The sequence below is a fragment of the Sorex fumeus genome, unplaced genomic scaffold, assembly GCF_029834395.1.
Source record: "Sorex fumeus unplaced genomic scaffold, SorFum_2.1 ptg000054l, whole genome shotgun sequence".
Taxonomy (NCBI): domain Eukaryota; kingdom Metazoa; phylum Chordata; class Mammalia; order Eulipotyphla; family Soricidae; genus Sorex; species Sorex fumeus.
In genome coordinates this window covers 40,071,129-40,099,014 of record NW_026606111.1, presented here as the reverse complement: position 1 = coordinate 40,099,014, position 27,886 = coordinate 40,071,129, and the positions used below count along the sequence as shown (strand labels likewise).

Below are 27,886 nucleotides of genomic sequence, written 5' to 3'. Positions count from 1 at the left end.
ATCTCTAATATCAAAAGTAAATAAAGACACCACAAGAAAAGAAAACTACAGGCCGATATCCCTGATGAACATGGATGCGAAGAGTCTCAACAACATACTAGCAAATAGAATTCAACAACTCATCAAAAAGATCATACACCATGACCTAGAGGGATTCATCCCGGGGATGCAAGGATGGTTTAACATTTGTAAATCAATCAACATAATCCATCATATCAACAAAAGACAAGATAAAAAACCATATGATTGTATCAATAGATGCAGAGAAAGCATTTGACAAGATCCAGGACCCGTTTATGATGAAAACTGTCACCAAAATGGGTATAGAAGGGGCTTTCCTCAATATAAAGCCATCTTTTTCCTTTTTGAGTGGACAGGGCACTCCCAAGTGGTACTCGGGATATGCTAGTCACTCCCTGTGATATTCGGCTCAGCACAGAGTTCAGTGCTGGGGCCCCAGGTGTGAAGTGATGGTTGGAACTGTCTGGGAATTTTTAGGGCCACTATGGTGAGCTTGGGGAAGCTTTCAGGGCTCAGGAGGCTCAGTAGTGCCAGAAGCAGTACTAGGATTTTGCTCCCATCCCCTGTCCAATCCCAGAGGCCCTTCCTAAACCCCTCCTCCACCCTCTCTGGGGCCACAGCAGGAGCTGCTTGGTTTGGGCATTATCTCAGTCCTGATATACATTTTCAATCTATTAGTGAAGCAATCAGAAAAGTTATACTTCTACTACTGGCAGTAATAGCAAAAAAAAAAATGTATCATTAATACTGGCTAACATCTGATGTCACATATTGGAGGGGAAAATAAAATAAAATGGACATAGGAGAATTTACTGACAATGAGCTATCAGGGGCTTGGTACTGACTTTTCAGCGGGTAGGGCGTTTGCCTTGCACATGGTCAACCCAAGTTCGATTCCTCTGTCCTTTTCGGAGAGTCCAGCAAGCTACTGAGAGTATCCAGACCCCATGGCAGAGCCTGGCAAGCTCCCCATGGCGTATTTGAATTGCCAAAAACAGTAACAAGTCTCACAATGGAGATGTCACTGGTGCCCACTCCAGCAAATTGATGAACAAAGGGAGGACGCTGCTACAGTGCTACCTAATATGCTGAGTTGATTTCACGTAGCTTGGATATAACCAAACCTTATAAATTAATCTAGAGTGGAAACTGGAAAACGGACCTTGCTATTACATTGCAGCTTTCTGCTGAATGATCTTTTTGAAGTCTCAAGATGCCTCTGAAATTCAACTATGTTCTGCTAGATAGATGTAAGCCAAAATGTTTGTTTCTCTAAATGTGACAAAATAACTTTTTTAGGATATACATGATAAACTTTTAGTATCTGCGTTGCAAACTACAATGCCCAAAAGGAGAAAGGTGTGTGTGTGTGTGTGTGTGTGTGTGTGTGTGAGAGAGAGAGAGAGAGAGAGAGAGAGAGAGAGAGAAGAGACAGAGAGGAGAGAAAGAGAGAGAGAGAGAGAGAGAGAGAGAGAGAGAGAGAGAGAGAGAGAACTAGCGCACGTGAGAGGGCACAGCTGAGGGAAAAAAACCTGCCTTCCATAGAGTCAGGCTTTGGGGAGGGGGAAATTGGGTGGTGGTGGTGGTGGAGGGAAACTGTGGACACTGGTGCAGATAAATGTACACTGGTGGAGGGATGAATGTTGGAAACACTGTATTGCACTGTATATTCCAATCACGAACAGCTTTGCAATGAGCTATCTCATGGTAATTAAATAAAAAAAAAAAAAAGAAAAACAACCCTTTCAGTATTGGTCCACTTACTTCTCTAGCCTCCCCACCTCCCCTTTCTGACCCTATCAGCTCGGGTACAGGAATATGCAAACACCGTCAGGCCCTTGTCCTTGGAATGTTCCATTTAGTAGTTTCCTTTCTCCTTGTTTCTTTGACTCGTCTCTTCAGTGCAGAGCTAGTTTTGGGTTATCAAAGCATCTACCTGGAGCAGATCTCCAGCATACCCGTACTGCCATGCTAACCATGAATGTCTTTCTTTTGCTTGATCAGGTTATGAGGGAAGTGCCCATAATTCTCGCAAACTGTTGGATAGGAGGCAGCTAGTCAGAGCAAAGAGCTCTGTCTCAATACTAGTCACTCATCAATGAAAACTTCCAGGCGACTTTCATTTTTACTCCCAGGATCACTCTTTTACGGACCATCATTTGCTCCCTTGCTTTTCCCCCCTCCCACCTACTGCAAGCCGGAAGCTACAACTACAACTGCCCCCGAAGCCAGAGGAGCCCCGGCCGGTCGCTAAGTGACACCCCGTCCCACCTACGGGAGCGCGTCCACGCGGTGACGTCACACGCAGCGGGGTCACCTCCGAGTTTAGGCCCGCCCCTCTGCGCCTTCCGGAATTTCCCCTCCCTTTTTTTTCCCCCCCGTCTCTAGTCTGGGGAGCCTGAGCCTTTGGGGAGACCGAAGGCCGGCGACAACGAGTACTAACGGCGGGTCGTCGCGGATCCCCCCTTGCCCCAAGCAACGTGACCGGTTTTCCACTACGCAGCGCGGACAGCGGCCTCCCGACGGCGCGGCGCTCCGCGCGGTCTCCCGGGAAACGGCGTCGCGAGGGGCGGGGCCGCGCGTGCGCAGTGCGCGGCGTGTGCGCGGCGCCGGGGTCGTGAGCACCCGAGTGTGTGTGTGTGTGTTCTTGACAGGATGGCTCATTTCTCCTGTGAAGACGAGGCCAGGCTGCAGACGATGCTGAAGCAGTTATTCCAGAGCCTGAAGGAGAAAATCACGGGGGCGCCCTCCCTGGAGTGCGCCGAGGAGATCCTCTTACACCTGGAGGAAACTGATGAGAATTTCCACAAGTAAATTTGCTTTTGATGTCTTAACGCAAAGCTCCCGCCTGATGCAGAAAAGTTCAAAGTGTAGTTTTAAGAAGTGTTGGTTGGGTTCTTGTCGCTAAAACTAGCGCCCCGGGTCGCAAATTTATTGCTTCCTTCATTTACCCAAATATCGAATTTATTCTTATATTACAAAGTTCCTGCTATCTTTATAATTTTCCTAACACAATCACCATATCCCCGCCCTCTGCTTTTTTTTTTCTCTTCTCCTGGGCAATACGATACATCGATTATAAATAATTCCTGTTCCCTTATGAATAATTCTATTATTTCAAGGAATTTCCGCTCCTGTATTGAAAAGCATTGAATTCCCAGCATCCTTTTTCCTTTGCTGATTCTATATTTTCAGTGATTCTGCCAGTTATTCCTTGTGAGCACACCAGGGATAGTTTAATCCCTAGGAAGGAATAATACACATGTCTGTGATACGTGTCAGGACTGTAAATGCCTTGGAAGAGGTAGAGTGTTCTGGATTGGGGGTACTAGAGATAGAGGTTTAAATTAGATAGGTACCATTTGAAATAACATATTAAAGACTGTTTCTTTACAAACTTAAATTAATGTTTTATTAGCTTATATAGTTAAATTAAGCCTCACCAAGGAAAATTTTGCACCATATGCTTCAGTTCATTACGATCAATAAATAGTATTTTAAATGTTTGCATTTCAGTTTGACCTCACAGAGATGACATTAAGTTTTGTTTTTGTCTTTACTGATTCTGGGTACCCAGAGATTTTCCTAATTTGAAATTTCTGCCAATATTATATGTACCATCAGAGGATCCTTCACCTATTTTATTTTTGTGCAAAAGTTTGTGTTTACTTGCAATGTTTTTGAGAGAGCGTTTACAATTTTCGCTGGGTTATCAAGGGGGTTTTAAATTGTGGAAGGGATTCTTTTAATACAGTTCCTAATTCATTAGCACTTCTAATTGTACATATGGTTTCATTTGTATTCTGATGATTTTCTTGTTTATATCTTTATTAAATTACTACCAACAGTTGTTTTTGGATAAGAGTAGTCTTAGTTTTGAAACTAATAGAGAACAGCTTTTGTTAATGAGTTATTTGATTTTTTACTGAGACAGTGAGATATAGGCAAATTCTAACTTAAGTTTAGGTTTGCTCATGAATGTATTTAAATTTTTTTAGTTTTTGTATTTTGGGTTTTGGAGCAAACCCTGCATGTTCAGGGCTTACTCCTGTCTCGTTGCTCAGGGATCACTCCTAGTGTTGCTGTGAATCTCATATGTAGTGCAGTTGAAACAGGTTTTAGCCATATGTACTGTCCAGCTGTCATTAGTGTTTTACATATACTAATTTACTTCATACTAGTCCACTTGTAGTATAATAAATTTGGTGCGTCATTTCTGTTTTTCATTTCACATACAAATAGTTTAAAATATTTACAAATAACTGAGTCAGTGTTAAGTTGTATTATTGGAATTTGTCTATTTCAGCTATATTTTTCTAGGTAGTTGCGTAATACCCTGCTATTAGTTTTTGTTGTCATTGCCCAGCAGTGCTCTTGTCTTTCTGGACATTCCTAGTGGCCAGGGCCTGATTAGTTTTTGCCTGGGATGTGGTGTTAGGAGTCTGTAAGGCCACAAGTATCTCGTTCTCTGGGGCACCCTGCAATGCCTGAGAAATAACTCAGGGTCTCTTGCATATAATACACATGCTCCATCCCTGTAAGCTCTCTCCTCTGCCTCATTCTGTTACATTTTTAGTATGTCTAGTATCTGTAGTTCTGTTCCCCTTTTGCTTATTAACTTTCCTGTCCTGTCCTGTCCTCGCGTTGTTCATTGATTTGCTGGAGCGGGCCCAGTAGCGTCTTCATTGTGAGACTTTTTGTCATAACTAAAAAAAAAAAAAGTTTTTGCCTTCTTCTATTCTTAATCTATTCTGCAGAAGTTTATTACTTTTGTGTTTTGTTTTTGGGTCACACAGGATGATGATGATTAGGGGCTATTCCCAACTCTCAATATTTTGTTCTGGAATTGTTCCTGGCTGTGTTCGGGATAGCAAGCAGGGTTTGGGATCAAAGAGGACCTCCTGCAGGCCAAAATATGTGCTCAACTTGTTGACACATCTCTCTGGCCCAAGAGATTTATTACTTCTATTCGTCTTTCCAATGGACCACTGTTGACTTTACTTTTCTATTATGTGGTTATTTTATGTTTATTGAGTTTGTGCTTTGTTCATTTTCTAATGAATATGAAACTTTTGTTTATTTATTTATTTTTTTGCTTTTTGGGTTACACCCGGCAGTGCACAGGGGTTAGTCCTGGCTCATGCACTCAGGAACTGCTCCTGGCAGTGCTCAGGGGACCTTATGGGATGCTGGGATTCGAACCTGGGTTCGCCGTTGCATGCAAGGCAAACACCCTACCTGCTGTACTATCACTCCAGCTCCTGAAACTTTTGTCATGAATGTTTAGGTAATTAATTCGCAGCTCGTTTCTTAATGTAAACATTTGAGACTAAAAGATTTGCCTGAAGGCATTGTTTTAGCTGTGTCCAGTTTTAAAATGTTACTTCTCAGCAGTGTAATGGCTGTAGTGATAAACATAATTTCCTGTTCTTCACAAATTCATTAGATTGAATATCTTACAAATTACATGCATAGTTAGTGTTCAGACCTTGTTTTTGTTTTGGGGTGATATGCTATATTGCTGGGGGGCTTGTTCTTAGAAGTACCAGGATCGACCCCATGTTTTCCACAGGCAAAGCAAGTGCCCCAACCTTTTGACCTGCCTCCTCGTCTGTCTATTTACTATGGAGATTTATTTGTGGCCTTCCTATCAGAAAGACACATTCAAAGTTCTAACCAGTTTCTCATCTTAAAAATAAGATTTAGGTGGAGTTCATGCACAATTCAGTCAGCTAATCAGTGGCTGACTAAATAGCAGTACTCCTGCATATAAAAAGAAAAAATAAGATTTATTGCCCCCAAAGTAGTTGAAATATTTTGTAGTCTTAAGAGCCTAGTTGGGGTTGAAGAGATGGTAAAGTGGCAAAGGGGGTTTTCACACAACCACCCTAAATTTGATGATTCTCACTTCATGTGATCCCCTGAGAACAAGGAAAGAACTCTGAACTGAGAGCCAAAAGTAAGCCTGTGTACCACTTAGAATGGCCACCAAAGAAAGCATAGAAGGTGAAATCATGTATAGCTTCAGAAGCCTGATCTGTGTCTTAGGAAGAAGAAACTCTCTACCTAAGCAGAGTGGGAGAGAAAAAGGTGCTTGCTGTGACAGTTTCATGCCAGTTTGTAATATTAGAATTGGATACGATCTTTTAAGGTCAGTTAGCCGAGGCATCTGTTTATTTTTTCCCTGTTCTATCATTGCATTTATATGACATAGTCTTTTTCTCATTGACCCAATTCTCCATGAATGTTGTTTCTGCGTCCTGAAATGTTTCATACTTCAGGATTAATGTCTTTCCCTCTTCAAAGGCAAGATACTGGTTCCTTAAATTTGCCAAATGTTGTCTTGTTTTAGGTAGGAAAATCTCACTGTATTGGCTTATAGGCAGAGGGTATCCATAGATAATGGCCTTTTTGTAGGAAAATAATTGTCAAGAAAACTGAGTCCACAAATGATGGAAGTTTTGTAATACAAATTAAAGTTGGAGGAGGTGTGTAGGCATTAGTGATGAAACCGTGTTGTAGGATAAATATAGCCCTTTCTGAATTTGTCCCATGAAGTAGCTGTACTAAACTATCTGCTTTGTTTGTTTTTGGGCCACAACCTGTGGTTCTCAGGGCTTACCCCTGGCCCTGTGCTTCAGGGTCACTCCTGACAGGTCTTGGGGGGTCCACATGAAGTGCTGGGGATAGAACTGGGGTCAGCTGTGTGCAAGACAAGTATGTGTCCCTTTGTACCTCCTACCCCATACCCCCGAAGTATCTGCTTTATTTAAATTCTTTTACATCTATCTTAAACTACACTCATTCTCTGAAACACCCAAACTTTCCTTTCCTCACACGTGTGTGCATGCGTGCGTGCGTGTGAGTGTGTGTGTGTGTGGGGGGTGAGACGTAGGGAAGAGAACATTGCTTTGGTATGCCTGTGTGTGTTGTGTATAGTTTTGCCTTTGATGGACCCCGTAGAACAAACTGAACTGATTTTCAACCTAGGTTATGCTGGAGTCATTTGTGGCAAGTTTAAAAAGTACTGATATGTAGGGCTGGAGCGATAGCACAGTGGGTAGGGCATTTGCTTGCACACGGCCGACCTGGGTGACCCCAGTTCAATTCCTTTGCCCCTCTGCCCCTCTCGAAGAGTCCAGCAAGCTACCGAGAGTATCTCGCCCGCACAGCAAAGCCTGGCAAGCTACCTGTTACGTATTCAGTATGCCAAACACAGTAACAACAAGTCTCACTATAGAGACGTTACTGGTGCCCGCTCAAGCAAATCGATGAACAACTGGAGGACAGTGCTACAGTGCTACTGATATGTAGGTCTTACTATAAAATTTGACACAGAGGGGCAGTGAGAAAGACTGCGTCTTGCTGTTTTTGAAAAGGCTCTTTAGGTGATATTGGTGTGCTGTTAGGTTGGAGAACTCTTCCCCACCCCCCAAAGAAACAAAACAAAACTTGCATTTCAGTGGAAGCTATATTGTGTATCTTTTCTTTTCTCTTTTTTTGTTGAGGGTGGGAAGTTTTTGGGCTACAGCTGGCTTTAGAGGATTTACTCCTGGCTCTGTGCTCAGGAATTACTCCTAATGTGGTCCCGGGGATCAAATCTGGTTCTGCTGCATGCAAGACTAGCATTTTCTTTGCTGTATCGTGTCTGGCCCCTAATTTCTTTTTTGATACTTAATAGTAATGTTCATGATTTTAATAATTTCTAATGCAGACCCTCATATTTGTAGCCCTTTCATCTAATATATTTTTGATTTGCTTATTGAACTCATATAGGTTTATTGAACTGAATTCATTTATCAGAAGGAAAACCTGATAACAAAGAAAATGTACATTAGAGTGATAACTTTGTGTTTTGAGAAATGACTACGAATTATATATGTGTGTATAATTAGCAAATACATTGCTATTTAACTAGTTTTAATGACCTAGAAGATTTTCTGCAATATAAAAAGTGTAGGTGATATAAAATGCTCATTCTTTTTAAACATAGCCTTTTTTACCCAATGCTCTAGTAAATTAACTTTGTCATATAATAAATTGTATGATTCTGAAATACATTTTAAGAATTGTAAATATAAATATTATAATTCATAACTTACATAAGTTACTTTGAAAAACTTACATTAGCAAAGTATTTTAAAAGACATTTTGTTACTGATTTTTCCCCCTATATTATTTTATTTTTTCTTCTTATATTTATTTATTGAATCAGTGTGGGAAAAGTTACAAAGCTTTCAGGTTTAAGTCTCAGTCATACAATGATCCTTTCCTTCACCAGTACTCATTTTTCACCACCAATAACCCAAATATACCCCCTTCCCACTCCTCCCAATGCCTGTGAGGCAGATGATTTCTACTTAACTCTTCTCTACATTGATTACATTCATTATTTCGACAAAAGATGCACCATTTTTGTTTAGAATTTCCCCCTAACAATCAGAATTGCTGAAAAGGCATTGTGAAGTACTTTGTTTTCTATAGCTGGTTATGAGAATCATATAATGTCACGTGGCCGCAGTAGCGGCCGCACTATTTTGGATTTCTGCAAAGAGCCAGATAATTATGAGATTGGTTTCTGTGCGTCTGGTGTTATGGCTGTGCTGGAGAGCAGCTTGTGGGGGGCAACTCATGACCTCAGTAGAGCGTGCAGGATGAGCTGGTACCGGCCCCCCTTCCTATGAGACTGCAGTTGCCCTGTCACTGCCGGCCCATACCTGGATTTCCTATAAGTTCTGAGGCGGCGACCACCTTGCTGCTGGGGGGGGGGGGGGGGGAGGAGGAAGGGAGCAACACCCTTTCTCTCCTGGGGAGGCATGGCACCATAGTTTAAGGCATGGTCCATTCACTTTTCTGCCGCAAGCTGCTGGGTTTTGGATTAAGTCCTTTTGCCTCTGGAGCCATAGCCGTGTTAGAGAGCCGCTCGTGGGGGGAAACTCGTGACCTCGGTAGGGCGTGAAGGACGAGCCGGTACCATCCCCCTTCCCATGAGACTGCAGTTGTCCTGTCACTGCCGTCTCATACCTGGCTTTCCAATAAGCTCTGAGGCGGTGGCCACCTTGTATGTGGTCCAGGTGCATTTATGCCAAAAGCCACTGGGTTTCGAGATTTGTTTCTGAGCCTCTGGGTTCATGGCCATTAATTAGCTTGATCAGGAGCCAGAGAGGTCATTTGTGGGCGGGGAGTCGGAGTCTCGTTGGGATGGGGAGGAAAGGGCTGGTTCCACTCCCATCTGGTGAGGCCCCGCGTGTCTCGTCACTGCAGGCCCAAACCTGACTGTCCAGTGGCCTCTGGAGGATGGCGTTCACCGGACCTCCAGGGGGAACAGGCCAAGGCACAAAACCTATTCCCACCTGGAGTGGCCCAGCCCCAGTAACCTACTGCAGGAACAGGATGCATTTCTGCCAAAAGCCTTTGGGTTCCGAGATTCGTTTCTGAGTCTCTGGGATCATGGCTGTTAAGCAGTTCAATCAGGAACCGGAGAGGCCATGCCGGAGATGGTTTGTAGGTGTGTATAGCTGAGCCGGAGATGGTTTGTAGGTGTGTCTCCCACATACCTAACTTTTGGCCGTTTACTTTCTTGGTAAACTTTGCCCCAAGGTTTTGGGGACAGCAGCAATTTTGGGGTATCTGAAAGTCTAATGGTGGCTGCTGATGTACTTGCCTCACAGGTATAGATTGACCTGCTGGCAGCACCATATCTCCATCTCCTATATTATTGAAAAAGTTCTGGCTTATTTAAATTCTAAGAGGTTATTTTCTGAAGCAAACTTGTACTATATTTTTTATGTCCTTATGTTATCACAATCTTTGGTATATTTTGAACATGTCAAGTGTGTCATGAAAGAATCATCTGCTGAAAAATCTAGGATAATAAAACTGGACAGTAAAGAATAAGAAAAGTAAATTTCTTTTACTCAACTTTGTAAAAATTTTCAGCGTAGACGTGAAAAATTTCATATTCATCAGTAGTAAAGCAAAATGATTAAGCACATTGTTGTGTGTTTTAATTGAGCTGCTTCTCAGATGTGGTGATGTCAACACTTTTTTTCTCAGTAGCAAACATCTGTCCTCTGAGGATTTACTGTTCGTATTTCCAAGGAATACTTAGAAAAATATTTTTGCATTCATTTGGTAATAGTATCATTTAAACCAACTTTAATTTTTCCTCATAATGATTTACTTTTTAGATGACAAATTTAGTCAAATATGTGCCAACCAAATATATACATATATTTATAGCATATTTAATAACAAAGTACATGCTAGTAAGTTTAATTAGTATTATTATTACCGTTAAGTAGTAGGAAACAGAAGTTTTATCAGTCAGATGTTTTATTTAAAGCTGCAAGATTGGATTGGTCAGTGTAAGATTTAGATGTTAAGATGAAGCTAATTGATTCATAGTTTTCTAAAAATATAATAAAATCTTTTTATTTTTTATTTTTAAAAATTTTTTTTAGTTTTTGGGCCATACCTGATGGTGCTCAGGGCTTATTCCTTACTCTGAACTCAGAGATCACTCCTGGTGGGCTCAGGGGATTATATGGGGTGCTAGGGATAGAACCCCAGTTGACCATGTGCAAGGTGAGCGCCCTTCTGGATGTACTATACTCCAACCCCAGTTTTTTTTTTTTGTTTTTGGCCATTAATAGCAGTGTTCGGGTTTTACTCCTGACTCTGTGCTCAGGGATCTCTCCTGGTGACCCTCAGAGATCTATATATGTGGTGCCAGAGATGAAACTTGGGTCAGCTGAGTGCAAGTCAAGCACTTTAATTTCTGTACTGTCTCTCCAGCTCCTACATTTATTTAATCTTGGTATAAAACATAGTTTAAAATTATTGATGCTGTTATTAGGAAAATTAAAATTGAACAAAATATTAATAGATTTCAGTTACAATTGGAATAAGTGGAAATGGGAATTTTGTAATTCATGACAGTCAAAAGTATGTTATTTCTCTAGTAGTATAGTATTGATTTGTCTGGTACAATTAAAATACGTTAAGTCTGAAAATGTTAATGCAGAGAGGTCGGCTAAAAACATTGAAAAGGAATGACCAAAATTATATCAAAACTGACAAATCTTATTAGGGATCTTTTAAAATAAATTACTAAGAATATATAGATTTTTGAGGGAAGTTTTATATATATTTCTCTTTTTTTCTTGTCCTAGACCTGGATATGCTCTGGGCTCACTTTTGGTTCTGTTTTACGATGTCCAGGGGATTATATGTGCTTCAGGAGCTTTTCCTGCTGTACTCTCTCTTTGGTCCAGTTTATATGTCTTATTGAAAATTTGAATACAAGGGATTGGAGTTATAATCCTGTGGGGAGAGCACTTTCTTTGTATGCAGTGGACTCAGGTTCAATCTCCGACATCCCATACAGTCTTCTGAACAAAGAATGGTTGCTGAGTACAGTGCCAGGAGTAACTCCTGAGCATTGCCGGGTTTGGTCCCCAAACAAAAACAAAAACAAAAACAAACAAAAGGAAAATTTAAACACAGATTTATTAGTATCTTTAATGGTATATAGTAACTTTTGAATTTTGAATTTGAATTTTTAATGCTTGGAGTTAGAGGCTGAAAATTTTTACAAGTGTCCTGCAAGCCATATTTGGTCTGTCTGTGGAAGTCTTTCTTTAGCTTGCTTTTAAAACGGTATATTAAAAGACATGGGAAATAACACATTAAAAAAACCCAGCAAACCAGTTTTCTGGCATTTTAACACCAGGATCATGTTTCTAAATGGAATGAGAATTTTAAGACTTGGGTTATTAGTAACTATTCCGGTGGCAGAAGGGTCTGTTTTCATCAAGGGAGTGACTCTTCTCATTCATTTGGGATTGAAAACGTAGATTTTCCCAGTCATCTGTGAGTGATGAGAGCATTCTAAGAGAGGCACACTAGCAGCTCTCACATTGTAGGGGGCTCAGGCCCCCTTCGTTCCTAAGAGATTCCTTCAATAAGAACAGTTTTATGTTAAGCAAGATTCTCTTGGGGACCCATGGATTCATTTAATTTGAAGATGAACTAAAACCTTGAAATATTTTGAGTGCATTCTGTAAGGTATTACTGTGCTTGTAAATATTTGATCTAAAAATGACGTCATTATAAGTAAGTGTGTGGTTCAAGCTCCCAAGGAACAGATTTTACTATTTTTTTTGATGCTAACTAGCAAAAAGTTCCTTTCAATTTTTTTTAATGCTCTCTTTTTGAGGGGTGGCATTCTGGGTGTTACTTGGGGACCATGCAGTTCCAGGATTGAACCTGAAACTCCCACTTATAAAGCAGGTCCTCGCTGAACCTCTCTCTGGCCCTTGATGATTTTTGTAGACCTCATGCAAGGCATTCTGCTATCATTTCTGCCACGTGAATGAAATTCTTTTAACTTTCTTGACTGTATCTTGAAAATGGGTGTGCATTTTATTTCTTTTCTGCTATTGTTAGGCAAATTGCATTTTTGTTTCTTATAGCAAAGCACACACAGATATTAAATACATATATTTTTAGTATCTTTAAAAATTAATTTTAATGTAGACAAAATTCACAGCTATTGATACAGTTCTAGAGTTCAATTTGATTACATAACAAGGTTCCAATATTAAAATCAGTGTGCATGCTGGGGATCACTACCTGTTGTTCTATCTTGCCGTGCGGGCAAGATACTCTCGGTAGCTTGCCAGGCTCTCCTGTATTCTTAAAGTTTAGAAATCACTAAACACTAAGTATAGATATTAAATGTTTAAATGTAAATTCAATGAGTAATAAATATTTGAAATAAATTCTACATTTAAATTTATTTTCCACTCACATTATTTGAAAAATGTAAAGTGCAATAGATATTCCTAAATTAAAACTAGTTATATTCAATTTGGGGCTTTTATTGGTAAAATATGTACGTTACATTAATTTCTTTTCATATTTTCAGTTTTTTTTTTTGGGTCACTCCCATCATTGCTTAGCAGCTTACTCTTACTCTGAGTTCAGGGATCGGTCCTGGCAGGAGCTTGGGGACCATATGGTGTGCATGCTGGGGATCACTACCTGTTGTTCTATCACTCTACCCCCACATCCTTTCCCTTTTCCTAAGTTTTCATTTTTTAAATTTATTTTTATTTCTTTTTGGGAGGGCCACACCTGGCAGTGCTGAGGTCTTACTCTGGACTCAGCCTTCAGAGATCACTCTTTGGGGGACCTCAGAACCTTACGTGGTTTGCAGCCTGGGATCCAATTCAGGTTGGCTGTGTGCAAGGCAAGCACCCTACCCTCTGTGCTGTCTCTCCAGCTTCTCCTTTTCCCATCCTAATTACTGTTACAAAGTATCTTAATTACACATTTTTTGAAGTTTTACCTTTGGGAGAGTTTTGGGCTCTGGGAATGTGGATTTTGGACTAAGGTGTACTTGGTTTAGTAGATTGTGGTTTTGACAGGCTCTTTAATTTCCTGAATATGCTCTCAACTGCTTTACTTAACTTGTATAGTAAATAAAGCAATATTAGTAAAATGCTAGGCACAGAGTCTAGAACACAATAGTCACTATTCATATTCAATTCAATATTGTTTTTTTTTGAGGATATTAAACATGACTTCAGTCAAGTGATGGTTCCTGATAAATGGTCTTGATTTATTAAGTACCAAAATCGCAAGCCAAGGAAAATTTTTCTTCCACCGTGGAAGGTAGTAGGCAGTCAATACTTAGTTTTAAATTCAACACATTTATTGAGGCATCTCGTGTATGATGTAGGATGAGGTACTATATGTGTAACATGGCTCTTTGTAGTAAGAAATAAGTGATTTTTGAGGACCATTATAGCTATAGTATTTATGGTAAATATGAAAGTTATGAGTAAGAGTAAGTAGACAAGCAAGACTGCTACTGTAGTAACCATGGTTTTGCACTGATTGGTAAAAGTGATGAAGCCAAAGGATCTGCAGGGAATGTTGAAAAGTGTTGGTAGCCAGATGGATGTTATTGAATGGATGGGCAGGGGCTACAGAAGAAGAGAAGTAAAGACTGTTTCATGGTGTCAAGTGTGGGGATTCTGAAAATTTATGTTAATGCCAGACATGTGGTGGGTAGTTGGGATGGGAGAATTTTTTAAAAAATAATTTACCTTTTCTGGGCCTGGAGTGATAGTCCAGTGGGGAGGGCGTTTGCCTTGCATGCGGCCAATCCAGGTTCTATCCCTGGCATCCCATATGGTTCCCTGAGCACCGCCAGGAGTAATTCCTGAGTGCAGAGCCAGGAGTAACCCCTGAGCATTGCAAAAAAAAAAAAATTACCTTTCTTTCTTGCTCACACCCACCTTTTCTTTCAGAGGAAAATATAGGAAATATAAGAGGTTGTGAATGCAGAGTAATTATAGCATAATATTACCTGAAAGTATTAAGTAAAATTAACATTAAACTATTTATAAAAAATAGATGTTTTTAAATTATAAGCAAGTTCAAATTTACAGATACTGATAATATAAGAAGTGACTCCTTCCCCAGTTCTGTTTTTTATGTTCAACCAGTATTAAATCTATATTTAACTGTTTTACAATGTTGGGATGGGAGAATTTTTTAAAAAATAATTTACCTTTTCTGGGCCTGGAGCGATAGCACAGCGGGTAGGGCGTTCGCCTTACATGCGGCCAACATGGCTGACCCGAGTTCGATTCCTTAGCCCCTTTCGGAGAGCCCGGCAAGCTACCGAGAGTATTCGATATGCCAGACACAGTAACAACAAAGTCTCCAATGGAGACGTTACTGGGCCCGCTCGAGCAAATCGATGATCAACGGGAGGGCCTTTACCTTACCTTTACCTTACAATGTATTGCAGATGATACACTGAGAAGTGAATTTGTCCTGTTATCAAGCATACAAAAATTAGAAAAAATCTAGTCTGGGAGATGACTCAGAGGGCTGGAGTGCGTATATGGAAGCCCTTAGTTTGATCCTCTGTATTACATGTGCCAGCAGTATATCATGAGTAACTGCTAGATGTGCACATTCACCCCTTGCCCCAAAGCATCCAACCAACCAACCAAACAACCAAACAACCAACCATCAAATGCCAACTAAACAAATTTAGTATTAGAAATCAGAAACCAGGCAGATGATAATGTAGGGCACATGACTATGCTTATAAAGAATCTTTTGAATGCAAATGACTATGCTTATAAAGAATCTTTTCAGTGCTAACAGAGAAGGGAAATGGCTTGGGAGAGAAGGAAGATCAGATCTGGGGGAATTGGAAAACACCTTATTTCAGGAGGCAGCTTATTCAGTCATAGAAGATAATACTAATAAAGCAGAGGGTCAATACTAATTGTTAAAATATCATCAAAGATATTGGAAGGGAAAATGTGGGCTCTTGAGTGTATGTGAAGATCATTAATAAAATATACTTATTGGATCAATTGGGATCTAACAGAACATAAAATGTCAATGGAAAATGTAAACATTTTTTATAGAGTATTAGTTATAATTTCATTTGCATTTATCAGTTGTGTTGTTAAGTAGTGGATAGGATCAGAGTGATAATACAGAAATAAAGTGTTTGCCTGGAATGTCGGCTGATTGATTCTGGTATAGTCCCTCGCACCACGGACTGTTCTATGAGTACTATCAGGAATGATCCCTGTGCACAGAACCAGGAATAAGCCCTTAGCACTGCAGCGTATGGCCCAAACACCAATAAAATAAAATAAAATAAAATAAAAATAAAACAAAACAAAACAAAAGATCAGCTAACATATTATTATCTAGAGTCTAGAATATGTGTGTTTTTTTTTTCTTTTTGAGTCATACACCCAGCGATGCACAGAGGTTACTCCTGGCTCATGCACTCAGGAATTACTCCTGGCGATGCTCAGGGGACCATATGGGATGGAAATCGAACCCCAGTCAGCAGTGTGCAAGGCAAATGGCCTACCCATTGTGTGCTGTGCTATTGCTCCAGCCTGTAAGTGCATTTTTAAATTAGATATTTCACCCTTTTTACAGGTGGTAAAATTGAAGCCTAGAGAAGACATGTAATTTTGGCAGCCTGACAGCTAATAGTACTGGAGCAACTTTACTGAATTTTAAAAACTATGTTTCCTGAAAATCAGAATCTTAATAACTATTATTATTAGGATTAATTCTTAGCTTATTATTAAAAATAAGTTAATGCAGAATATCACAATATGAAATACATTTTAACACTTTCAGTATAAGCAATAAGTAAGTATTCCTAATATTTTAAGTAATTAGTGCTTCATTGACTAGGAATATGATGATTGAGGTTCTAAGAATACGAGGGAAGTTTAAAGCTCTCTGAAGAGAACTAATACCCAAGGACAGGAGAAGTGGGCCAGGAGGTCTGGTTCATGGCTGGAAGCTTGCCACTAGTGGTGGGCTGGTGGGGTGAGGAGGGAGGCAGGACAGAGAGACCACCATGACAATGATAGTTTGAAATGATCACTCTGGACAAGAACTAAGTTCTGAAAAGTGGTAAAGGGGTAAAGGAGTATACGTGATAACCTTTTAGTACCTGATTGCAAACCATAATGCCCAAAAGGAGGGAGAGAGGGAAGGAAGGAGGAAGAGAGGAAGAGGGCAAGAGAGGGGAAAGAGAGAGAGAGACAGAGAGAAAGAGAGAGACAGACAGAGACAGACAGAGACAGAGAGGGAGAGAGAGAGGGGGACAGAGAGAGAGAAGTAAAGTATCTGCTACAGAGGCAGGTTGTGGGTGGAGGTGGCAGTAGGGAAGGAGGGAAACTGGGGACATTGGTGGTGGGAAATGTACACTGGTGAAGGGATGGGTGTTGGAACATTATATAACTGAAACCCAATCCCGAACAACTTTGTAATTGTGTATCTCACCATGATTCAGTAAAAAAACATAAGCTCTCTGAAGGTGCTGGATATAGTGGGTGGGGTGCATGCTTTGCATGCAGCTGACCAGGCTTTGATTGACTCCACAGTCCCCTTAATTCTGTCAGGAATGATCCCTAAGCACACATCTAAGGTGTAAGCCCTGAGCACTGCATGTTTGACCCCCCCTCCACACCCCAGACAAACCAAAAACAAAAAAAAGAGAAAAAGTTCTATGAGTACAGAATCTGTTAGATTGATGGTTCTCAAATTATATTACTGGGACCAGCAGCGTTGATATGAGCATCACCTGGGAGCTCATTGGAAATGTACATTCGTAGGACCTACTTTGTATTGAATTAGAAGTCCTAAAAGTGGGACCTAAGCAGTCTTTTTTTTTTTGTTTTGTTTATTTGTTTGCTTTTGGGTCACATCCAGCAGTGCTCAGGTCTTACTCCTGGCTCTGTGCTCAGAGATCACTCTTAGTGCTTGGGGGACCATATGTGGTGCTAGGAATTGAACTGGGCTGGCCACAAATATGACAAGCACCCTACCCATTGTACTGTGTCTCCAGCCCAGCAATCTGTGTTTTCATAAGATGTTCAGGTAATTCTAATCCATCCTTTCATTTAATGAATACTGGACTGAAGACAAGATGCTAGGTGCCATGAGATAATACAGCAAAGAGGAAATTACTTAGGCCTTCACATGTGTGTGAAGCTTTTATATAGCTATGAATTCACACTGAAAGTTTTTATAAGCCAGTATTACTCCAATTACAAATAAAATTTAAAGCCTTTAATGTTGAGGCTAGAGTGATACCTCACAGGACTGTAGTACATGCCTAGAATGCACATGGGCCACGTTTGATCCTTGACACCACATGACCTCCCAAATACTGGACAGTTTCATCCAGTGGCCCATGGAACCATTGAGAAGGGCCCTACCCACAAGAAAGGCTTAAACATAGTGTCAATAGAAAAAAAAAAGACTCATACATTAATTTTTTTTCTATTTTTAGTAGAATCACTGTGAGATACAGTTACAAGATTTCATGTTTGAGTTTCAATCATACAATGATCAAACACCCATCCCTCCACCAGTGCACATTCTCCACCGCCAATGTCCCCAGTATACCCCCCTTTCCATCCCTCCCCCTGCCTCCATAGTAGACAGTTTCCCCCATACTCTCTCTCTACTTTTGGGCGTTATGGTCTGCAGTACAGATACTGAGAGGTTATCATTTTGGTCCTTTATCTACTTTCAGCACACATCTCCCATCCCGAACGATTCCTCTAACCATCATTGATTTAGTGATCTAGTCTTTATTCCAACTGCCTTCTCCCCTAGCTCATGAGACAGGTTTCCAACTACAACCATACTTTTTTTTTGAGGGGGGAGAGTTTTGGGTAGTATGTGGTACTCAGGGTTTACTCTTGATTCTGTGCTCAGGGATCATTCCTGGCAGTGCTTGGAGGACCATATGCGGTGCTAGAGATTGAACCTGGGTTGACTGCATACAAGGAAAATCCCTTACCCCTGTATTATATTTCTGCCCCCTGCCCCCGGTGGTCCATTCTTAGTTACCTTTTTCATTTCAGAGCCCCAAGAAACTTTAGCCTTCATGATACTAATTCTATTGCTTTTTTTAAAAAAAAATCAGGTTTTTTATTGAATCACTGAGAGCAGTGAGAGCAGTTACAAAGCTTTCAGGTGTAAGTCTCAGTCATACAATGATGAAACACCCATTCCTTCACCCGTGCACATTTTCCACCACCAAAAACCCCAGTATAACCCCCCACCCCATACCACACCCTCCCCCACCTGTGTGGTAGATTTCCACATTACTCTCTCTCTACTTTGATTACATTCAATATTTTGACACCAGGCCCACCATTATTATTTGGGATTTTACCCCAACAGTCAGATATGCCAAAAAGGCAACATTAGACAGTTTGTTTTCTATTGTTGATTATGAATAGCATATGAGTTTGGAATTCTGAAATGTTAATAATTAAATCTGGAGGGATTTCTGCCAAAAGCTGCTGGGTTCTGAGATTTGTTTCAGAGTCTCTGGGATCATGGTCATTAAGCAGCTTGATCAGGAGCCAGAGAGACCGTTCTTGGGTGGTGACTCGGGGGTCTCTTTGGCGTGAGGAAGGGAAGGGCTGGCTCTACCCGCATCTTGTGAGGCTCCACGTGTTTTGTCACTGTGGGCCCAAACCTGACTGTCCAATGGCCTCTGGAAGATGGCAGCCACTGAGCTGCCAGGGGGAACAGGTGGAGGGATGGCACTTTTTCCCACCTGTGGGGCCCGGTGCTGGTAACCAAATGCTGAGTCTGTATGCATTTCTGCTATACTGCCTGAGTTTGCAAGCTAATTTTAATGTTAACATCAACCTGGCTGGAGCGATAGCACAGCGGGTAGGGCGTGTTCGCCTTACAAGCGACCAACATGGCCGACCCGAGTTCAATTCCTCCGCCCCTCTCGGAGAGCCCGGCAAGCTACCGAGAGTATTCGATATGCCAGACACAGTAACAACAAAGTCTCCAATGGAGACGTTACTGGGCCCGCTCGAGCAAATCGACGATCAACGGGAGGGCCTTTACCTTTACCTTTACATCAACCTAATAGTATAAAAAGAAAAATGTCAGTGTACTGAATTATATGAGATACCTTTATATAGTCTGATAAGAACTGATTAGGTGGATTTAGGTTCAGTTGCTTTTTTCAGAGTGTGAAAAAAACTTATGATTGGAATTTCTTTTTTTTATTAGTTCTTTTATAATTTTTGTATTATAATTTGGTTTTCCTTGTCAATTTAAGCAAATATGGAGACCCTGAACAACTACTATCTTTAACGCTTTAACATCACACAGAAACATAAAAAGAGTTATAAAAAGCTTCCTAACCTGCAAAGAGTTAGATTGCTTCTGAAATTTACGTTCTTATCCTACTCCTATCAATACTATTTTTATCTTTGTCAAATTTTCCATATAAATGAGAAATTCTGTGTTACCTCAATTACTTGGATTGAATCACTAATCTTAGAAATCTGCTTTATGTTTCATGGTTTTCTGAACTAAGATTATTTTTTTTTGAGTGCGATTAATGAATGAATTAATATTTATTACATGTCAAAAATTCTGTTTCAAAAATTCTATTTCAGCTATGAATTTGTGAAATACCTTCGACAGCATATATGCAGCACCTTGGGGTCTATGATTGAAGAAGAAATGGAAAAATGGACATCTGATCAAAAACAAGGTGAAGAGTCTGGCTATGACACAATTGTACAGCATGTTACTAAAAGGACTCAGGAATCTAAAGAGTGAGTATGCCTACACTAATACTTTGAAGTACATTTTCTTTTAACCGAACTCCTTTTTTTTTTTTTTTTTTTAATTTAATTTTTATTTTTTTAATCTTTTTTTTTTTTTTTTTTTTATAATTTATTTATTTATTGAATCACTGTGGGAAAAGTTACAGAGCTTTCGGGTTTAGGTCTCAGTCATGTAGATACCAAACACATTTCCCTTTACCAATACTCATTTTTAACCCCGAACCCCAATAGACCCCCACCTCCCACCCCTCTCAATTCTTTGTGAGGCAGATGAGTTCTAGTTAATACTCTATCTACTTTGACTAGATAGATTATTTCGATAGAAGATGCACAATTATTGTTTAGAGTTTACGACCCCCCCCCCCCCCCAATCAGACATGCTGAAACAGCGTTGCGGAATGATTCGCTTTCTACAACTTGGTTTAAGAATAAAATGATGTCGCGCGGCCGCAATAGCGGCCGCGCGGTTTTGAATTTCTGCTATTTTACTTATTGACCCTGGAAGAATTTCTATTAAAAGTTAGCTAGTTAAGAGATTGGTTTCTGTGCCCTGGAGTCGTGGCCGTGCCGGAGAGCCGCTCGTGGGGGGCAGCTGGCGACCTCGGTGGGGCGTGGGGGACGGCCCACAAAGCCCCCCTTCCCATGAGGTCCCCGCCGCTCCCCCGAGCCCGGCTCAAACCCGCTTTCCACAAGGCTCCCGTGCGGCTGCCATCTTTCTTTCCAGAGAGGAGCGGGCGGGCTGGTCAACGCCCTTCCCCCTCCGGGCAGGCTTGGTGGCGCGGATCAACACAAGTCCATTTGCTTTTCTGCTCCAAGCGGCTGGTTCTCTGTGCTAAGTCCTTGTGCCTCCGGGGCCGTGGCCGTGCCGGAGAGCCGCTCGTGGGGGGCAGCTGGCGACCTCGGTGGGGCGTGGGGGACGGCCCACAAAGCCCCCCTTCCCATGAGGTCCCCGCCGCTCCCCCGAGCCCGGCTCAAACCCGCTTTCCACAAGGCTCCCGTGCGGCTGCCATCTTTCTTTCCAGAGAGGAGCGGGCGGGCTGGTCAACGCCCTTCCCCCTCCGGGCAGGCTTGGTGGCGCGGATCAACACAAGTCCATTTGCTTTTCTGCTCCAAGCGGCTGGTTCTCTGTGCTAAGTCCTTGTGCCTCCGGGGCCGTGGCCGTGCCGGAGAGCCGCTCGTGGGGGGCAGCTGGCGACCTCGGTGGGGCGTGGGGGACGGCCCACAAAGCCCCCCTTCCCATGAGGTCCCCGCCGCTCCCCCGAGCCCGGCTCAAACCCGCTTTCCACAAGGCTCCCGTGCGGCTGCCATCTTTCTTTCCAGAGAGGAGCGGGCGGGCTGGTCAACGCCCTTCCCCCTCCGGGCAGGCTTGGTGGCGCGGATCAACACAAGTCCATTTGCTTTTCTGCTCCAAGCGACTGGTTCTCTGTGCTAAGTCCTTGTGCCTCCGGGGCCGTGGCCGTGCCGGAGAGCCGCTCGTGGGGGGCAGCTGGCGACCTCGGTGGGGCGTGGGGGACGGCCCACAAAGCCCCCCTTCCCATGAGGTCCCCGCCGCTCCCCCGAGCCCGGCTCAAACCCGCTTTCCACAAGGCTCCCGTGCGGCTGCCATCTTTCTTTCCAGAGAGGAGCGGGCGGGCTGGTCAACGCCCTTCCCCCTCCGGGCAGGCTTGGTGGCGCGGATCAACACAAGTCCATTTGCTTTTCTGCTCCAAGCGGCTGGTTCTCTGTGCTAAGTCCTTGTGCCTCCGGGGCCGTGGCCGTGCCGGAGAGCCGCTCGTGGGGGGCAGCTGGCGACCTCGGTGGGGCGTGGGGGACGGCCCACAAAGCCCCCCTTCCCATGAGGTCCCCGCCGCTCCCCCGAGCCCGGCTCAAACCCGCTTTCCACAAGGCTCCCATGCGGCCGCCATCTTTCTTTCCAGAGAGGAGCGGGCGGGCTGGTCAACGCCCTTCCCCCTCCGGGCAGGCTTGGTGGCGCGGATCAACACAAGTCCATTTGCTTTTCTGCTCCAAGCGGCTGGTTCTCTGTGCTAAGTCCTTGTGCCTCCGGGGCCGTGGCCGTGCCGGAGAGCCGCTCGTGGGGGGCAGCTGGCGACCTCGGTGGGGCGTGGGGGACGGCCCACAAAGCCCCCCTTCCCATGAGGTCCCCGCCGCTCCCCCGAGCCCGGCTCAAACCCGCTTTCCACAAGGCTCCCGTGCGGCCGCCATCTTTCTTTCCAGAGAGGAGCGGGCGGGCTGGTCAACGCCCTTCCCCCTCCGGGCAGGCTTGGTGGCGCGGATCAACACAAGTCCATTTGCTTTTCTGCTCCAAGCGGCTGGCTCTCTGTGCTAAGTCCTTGTGCCTCCGGGGCCGTGGCCGTGCCGGAGAGCCGCTCGTGGGGGGCAGCTGGCGACCTCGGTGGGGCGTGGGGGACGGCCCACAAAGCCCCCCTTCCCATGAGGTCCCCGCCGCTCCCCCGAGCCCTAACCGAACTCCTTGAAGGTAACTCTAACCTTTCTTTCCCAGTCTGCTTCCCTCAGAGCAGACAGAGCATTTCTTTGAAATAATGACTCAGATCATGCTACTCTTACACTCAACAGTCTGAAATTCAGAATTTCTTCTGTAGCTTACAAAGCCCTCCCTGAACTTCCTGCTCCTTATCCTAGCATATTTTATTTATTTATTTATTTTTATAAAATCATAGTCCTTGTCACTCTACAACCACACTTGTTTTATCCAGTTTCAAGTCAAACAGAGCCCTTCCTCAGGGATTTATTAGCACATTTTACCTTTGCAACATAGAATGTCCTCACACAACCAAAATAGTTGCATGAATTGCTCCTTCACTTTTTTTTTTTTATTACTTTTTCTTGTCTTTTTGTTTTGTTTTGTTTTGTTTTTGGTCAAACTTGTGCACAGTCAGTACGCAGGTCTAACTCCTGTCTCCGCACTCAGGAATCACTCTTGGCGGTGCTCGGGGAACCATCTGGGGTAGTGGGGAGATCAAACCCAGGTCAGCCACATGCAACGCAAGTTGTTTTTTTGATTAGGCCAAAATAGTCATTTGTTTTAGACATCGCAAAAGTCACTGCTAAATGCAAGGTGTCATGTGCGAGGCAACAGACCTGTCCACTGTACCATCTCTCATTCCCTGATTCTTCTTCCTTTTTTAAATATCTTTATGCTAACGCTGACTCTTTCTTCTCTGTTTTTCACTTCTATCTCAATTTTCTTTGGTATATGTTTTTCCACTTTTAATGTTTCTGACTGTTCCCACTACTTTTATATTTTTATGTTTTTTTTCCTCATAATTTCTAGCACTTTAAAAATATAGACATAAGGCTAGAGAAATAGCACAGAGGGTAAGGTGCACTTTCAGGAGTGATTGCTGAGAACAAAGTAAGGCGTAAGCTCTGAGTTTTTCCAGGAATTATTCAGCTCCTGCTTCCAAAATTTATATATATTTATATATATCACTATAACCCCGTTGTTCTTCGATTTGCTCAAGCGGGCACCAGTAACGTTTCCATTCATCCCTGTCACCAGTAACATCTCCATTTATCCCTGTCACATTCTAGTGTAGTTTGATGGCATATTGGGGGCTCTTTCAGAGTCAGGGGAATGAAGACCATCATTGTTACTGTTTTTGACATATCAAGTATGACACGGGTAGCTTGCCAGGCTCTGCCGTGCGGGCAGGATACTCTCAGTAGCTTGCCGGGCTCTCCGAAGGCATGGAGGCTTTTGGGGCAGCCTTTAATCACCTTTACAGGTAGGGCGTTCGCCTTACAAGCGGCCAAAATGGCCGACCCGAGTTCGATTCCTCCGCCCCTCTCGGAGAGCCCGGCAAGCTACCGAGAGTATTCGATATGCCAGACACAGTAACAACAAAGTCTCCAATGGAGACGTTACTGGGCCCGCTCGAGCAAATCGACGATCAACGGGAGGGCCTTTACCTTTACCTTTTACAGGTGTTCCCAGTCAGGAATATATTCGGGCAGGATACTCTTGGTAGCCTGCTGGGTTCTCTGAGAGTGAGAACTAGACAATAGGAGGTCACGTGGCTGCAAATACCGCGAATATAAAAATGGTTTTATAGTCTATGGATCTTGGCCATTGATGGGATTACATGACAGTTGGTGGGTGTAACTAGCTAGCTACTGGAAGATGGGAGATCTGGATGGAGGAGGCCCAGTCCCAAACCGAGAAAGCTTGGAGATCTCAGCCCCGGCTCCCATACACTTGAGTTTCTCTGCTGGTTCCTTCATGCGTGAGGCTTGTCCTAGCATGTAGAGACTGGTCTCAACATGGCTCTGGCTGGGTCCCGGAGGTCTTCAGCTGCGAATATATATATATATATATATATATATATATATATATATATGCTCGAGTGGGCCCAGTAACATCTCCATCGGGAGACTTTGTTGTTACTGTGTTTGGCATATCGAATACGTCACGGGGAGCTTGCCAGGCTCTGCCGTGCAGGCGAGATATTCTCGGTAGCTTGCCGGGCTCTCCGAGGGGGCGGAGGAATCGAACTCGGGTCAGCCATGTTGGCTGCGTGCAAGGCGAACGCCCTACCCGCTGTGCTATATATGTAATAATTAAATTTCTTCACACTTTATTTTTGAGATAACATTGGTTTACATGCCTATATATTTTTGGTATAAAACTTCTTCAAAATATATGCTGCTGCACTCACCACTAAAATACAGATTTCCTCTACTTGTTATATATGTATTCTATATTGTTTTGTAAACTATATATTATTTACCATTATAAGTGTATTTGGGGATTTGGGGCCATAACCTGCAGTAATTTAGGGACAGTCATTCCAGGCATTGAACTGAAGAGCTTTTCACATGTTAAGCTAGGCATGTGCTCTTCAAGGAGATGCATAAGCCATCTCCTGGGCCTACATATTCCTCATTTGTAAAATAAAGTGGGAGACAGGATTATTTTTCTATCTAGCTCTAAATTTCAGAAGTTTTGAGGATCTCATTTTACGATTAGTATGGTTGCTTGAGAGTTTGCACTTAATAAATGGAGAAATTTATTGTACATTCTTTTTGGAACTTAAAGCCCATGAGTTGAAAGGAATCTTGGGAGTTATCTAATTTAAACTCCTGGCAGTGGGCTTACTAGTCTCTGACAGATGTACGTTTCAATTGTGGCTTTAATATATGAAATAATATGGGCAGAACAGGAGGAAGAAAATGCAACCACAGAGGATAGGACGGAGGATAGAAATAAAATGAATTAAAATTAAGTGCAAAGTAGTCTGTTTTGGTCATTTGATACTAATATTTGATTCTGTTGCTAGTAACTTGAATTGATACCAATGGGACATTTTTCCTTAGATTCTATTGGTTTTGCTACCTTGGCCCATGTAACCAGATGAAAATATGACAGAATAAACTTTTCAAATCCTTTGTAATTTTTATTCATGTCCTGTGAATTTTATTGTACCCCACCACCTTTTTAATTTTTTTTTAAATGGACTTGTATTTGTTTTTCTTTTTTTCTCTTTCTTTAGAATTGATTTCCGGAATGGACTTATTTTATATTGGAAAAGAATCAGATAGCTTAATTTAGATGAATGTTTTAACTTGTGCTGATATTTCTTTTATTTAACTACTTTGATTTTTAAGGTACAAAGAAATGATGCATTCCTTAAAAAATGTCATGATGGTTGTGGTAGAATCTATGATTAACAAGTTTGAAGAAGATGATACACGAGGTCAGGAGAGACAGAGAAGAATCCAGAAGGAGGAAAGCAACAGTTACTGCACGGACAATTGTTCTGATAGTGATTCTTCATTTAATCAGGTGTGTTTTTTTAATTTTCATTTGTCTTGAAATGGCGCTTTAATAATTACTGTCTTTAATATATTCATTATCAGCTAGTGTATTTCCTTCTTTCTAGTTTTAAGTTACATAAGATAAATACAACACCCTAATATTAAAAATTATTCAGTGAAAAGACATCTTTTAGAATTGTATTCTTAGTGAATGATTACATTGTATCTGAAGCTACTCTTATGATGTGAGGAAATTATACATGATATGTGGAGATAAAATGGAGCTAAAAACACTTCTTTATATATCATTTGGAGGTTAAAGTGACTATAATTCTTAGTTTTTAAAACTATACTTTTATATTCTTTTGATGTCTCTAAATTTTATATACCACACTTTCATTTTTAAAAAAATATTGTTTTGGCTGGAGCAATAGCACAGCGGATAGGGCATTTGCCTTGCACGTGGCCAACCCAGGTTTGATTCCCCTGCCCCTCTTGGAGATCCTGGCAATCTACCAAGAGTATACCGCCCACACGGCAAAGCCTGGCAAGCTCCCCGTGATGTATTTGATATCCCAAAAACAGTAACAACAAGTCTCACAATGGAGACATTACTGGTGCCCGCTCTAGCAAATCAATGAACAACGGGAGGACAATGCTACAGTGCTGCAGGTATCTCATTTTCTTTTTTCCAAGTTATTGGACTCTTTGTCCTTTGGATGCAAGCAGAGTTAAGAGAAAGGCATAGAACTAGATGAGTCTTTAATAGCAGAGAAGGAAAATGTGTTAGGCTAAAGGCCAGGCTTGCCTGATGATCTTCCTTCTAATGGGAGTCACTCTGACTTTTGTGTGATCCTCCTGATAATTTCAGTGAAACATTTTACCCTAATTAGTTGTAGCATAATGATCATACCATAACATAAATATTCAAAAAAATTACTATAGTTTGGGGCTGGAGCGATAGCACAGCGGCAGGGCATTTGCCTTGCATGCGGCCAACATGGCCGACCTGAGTTCGATTCCTCCGCCCCTCTCAGAGAGCCCGGCAAGCTACCGAGAGTATCTCGCCCGCACAGCTCCCCGTGACGTATTCGATATGCCAAACACAGTAACAACAAAGTCTCCAATGGAGACGTTACTGGGCCCGCTCGAGCAAATCGATGAACAATGGGAGGAACTTTACCTTTACTATAGTTTAGGTAATGTAGTTATAATAGTACTAACCTGTGTGGTTAGCATACACAGTGCTAACATGTGTAGTTTTGATGTACAGTTACTGCACCTGCACTCCATCACAGTGCCCAGGACCTTCACCACTGTCTTTATTTTATTCTAATATATCTCACCCATAGTATACATCTTAATTGTATTAAAAAAATTTGAGAAGTTTGGGTAGAAAGTGAAAAAAAAGTGGAAGGTATGTATTTGGTCATCTCACTCACTATTGAAAGATAAATGGTCTTTGAGGAAGTCGAAGCTAAACTTAAAAAAGTTTGGGCTGGAGCAATAGCACAGCAGGTAGGGCGTTTGTCTTGAACGTGGCTGACCCGGGTTCGATTCCCATATGGTCCACTGAGCACTGCCAGGAATAATTCCTGAGTGCATGAGCCAGGAGTAGCCCCTGTGCATCGCCGAGTGTGACCCAACCCCCCCCCCCCAAAAGTTTCTCTGCTTGCTTAGCCCCTCTCTATTATATCATTTGGTAGAAAAGATTGTTCTGAATTTTGAACTTAATAGTCAGGTTCATCACCTTATGCTATGGAGGATGTGACAGAAATTGTGAATTGTTTTTACATTCTAGCCCTTAATTATTCTTTGTTGATGTACTGACTGATAGATCCCATGTTGTAGAGATTTTAGTTTAGTTTAATGTAATCTGACTGCGTATTTTTTAGCTTTCT

At 42.2% G+C, this 27,886-nt stretch overlaps 1 protein-coding gene across 1 annotated transcript in view; it reads left to right on the top strand.

Annotated features, from left to right (window-relative positions):
* Positions 1 to 2,674: 2,674 nt before the first annotated feature.
* The window catches only part of TBC1D32 (TBC1 domain family member 32), a 332,745-nt gene continuing 307,533 nt past the window's right edge, over positions 2,675 to 27,886 (top strand). The window contains exons 1-3 of the mRNA XM_056125154.1: positions 2,675 to 2,831; positions 20,037 to 20,198; positions 25,836 to 26,013. Coding sequence (XP_055981129.1) covers positions 2,677 to 2,831; positions 20,037 to 20,198; positions 25,836 to 26,013 — 495 coding nt within the window. The 5' untranslated portion in view covers positions 2,675 to 2,676. The remainder of the gene's footprint in view (positions 2,832 to 20,036; positions 20,199 to 25,835; positions 26,014 to 27,886) is intronic.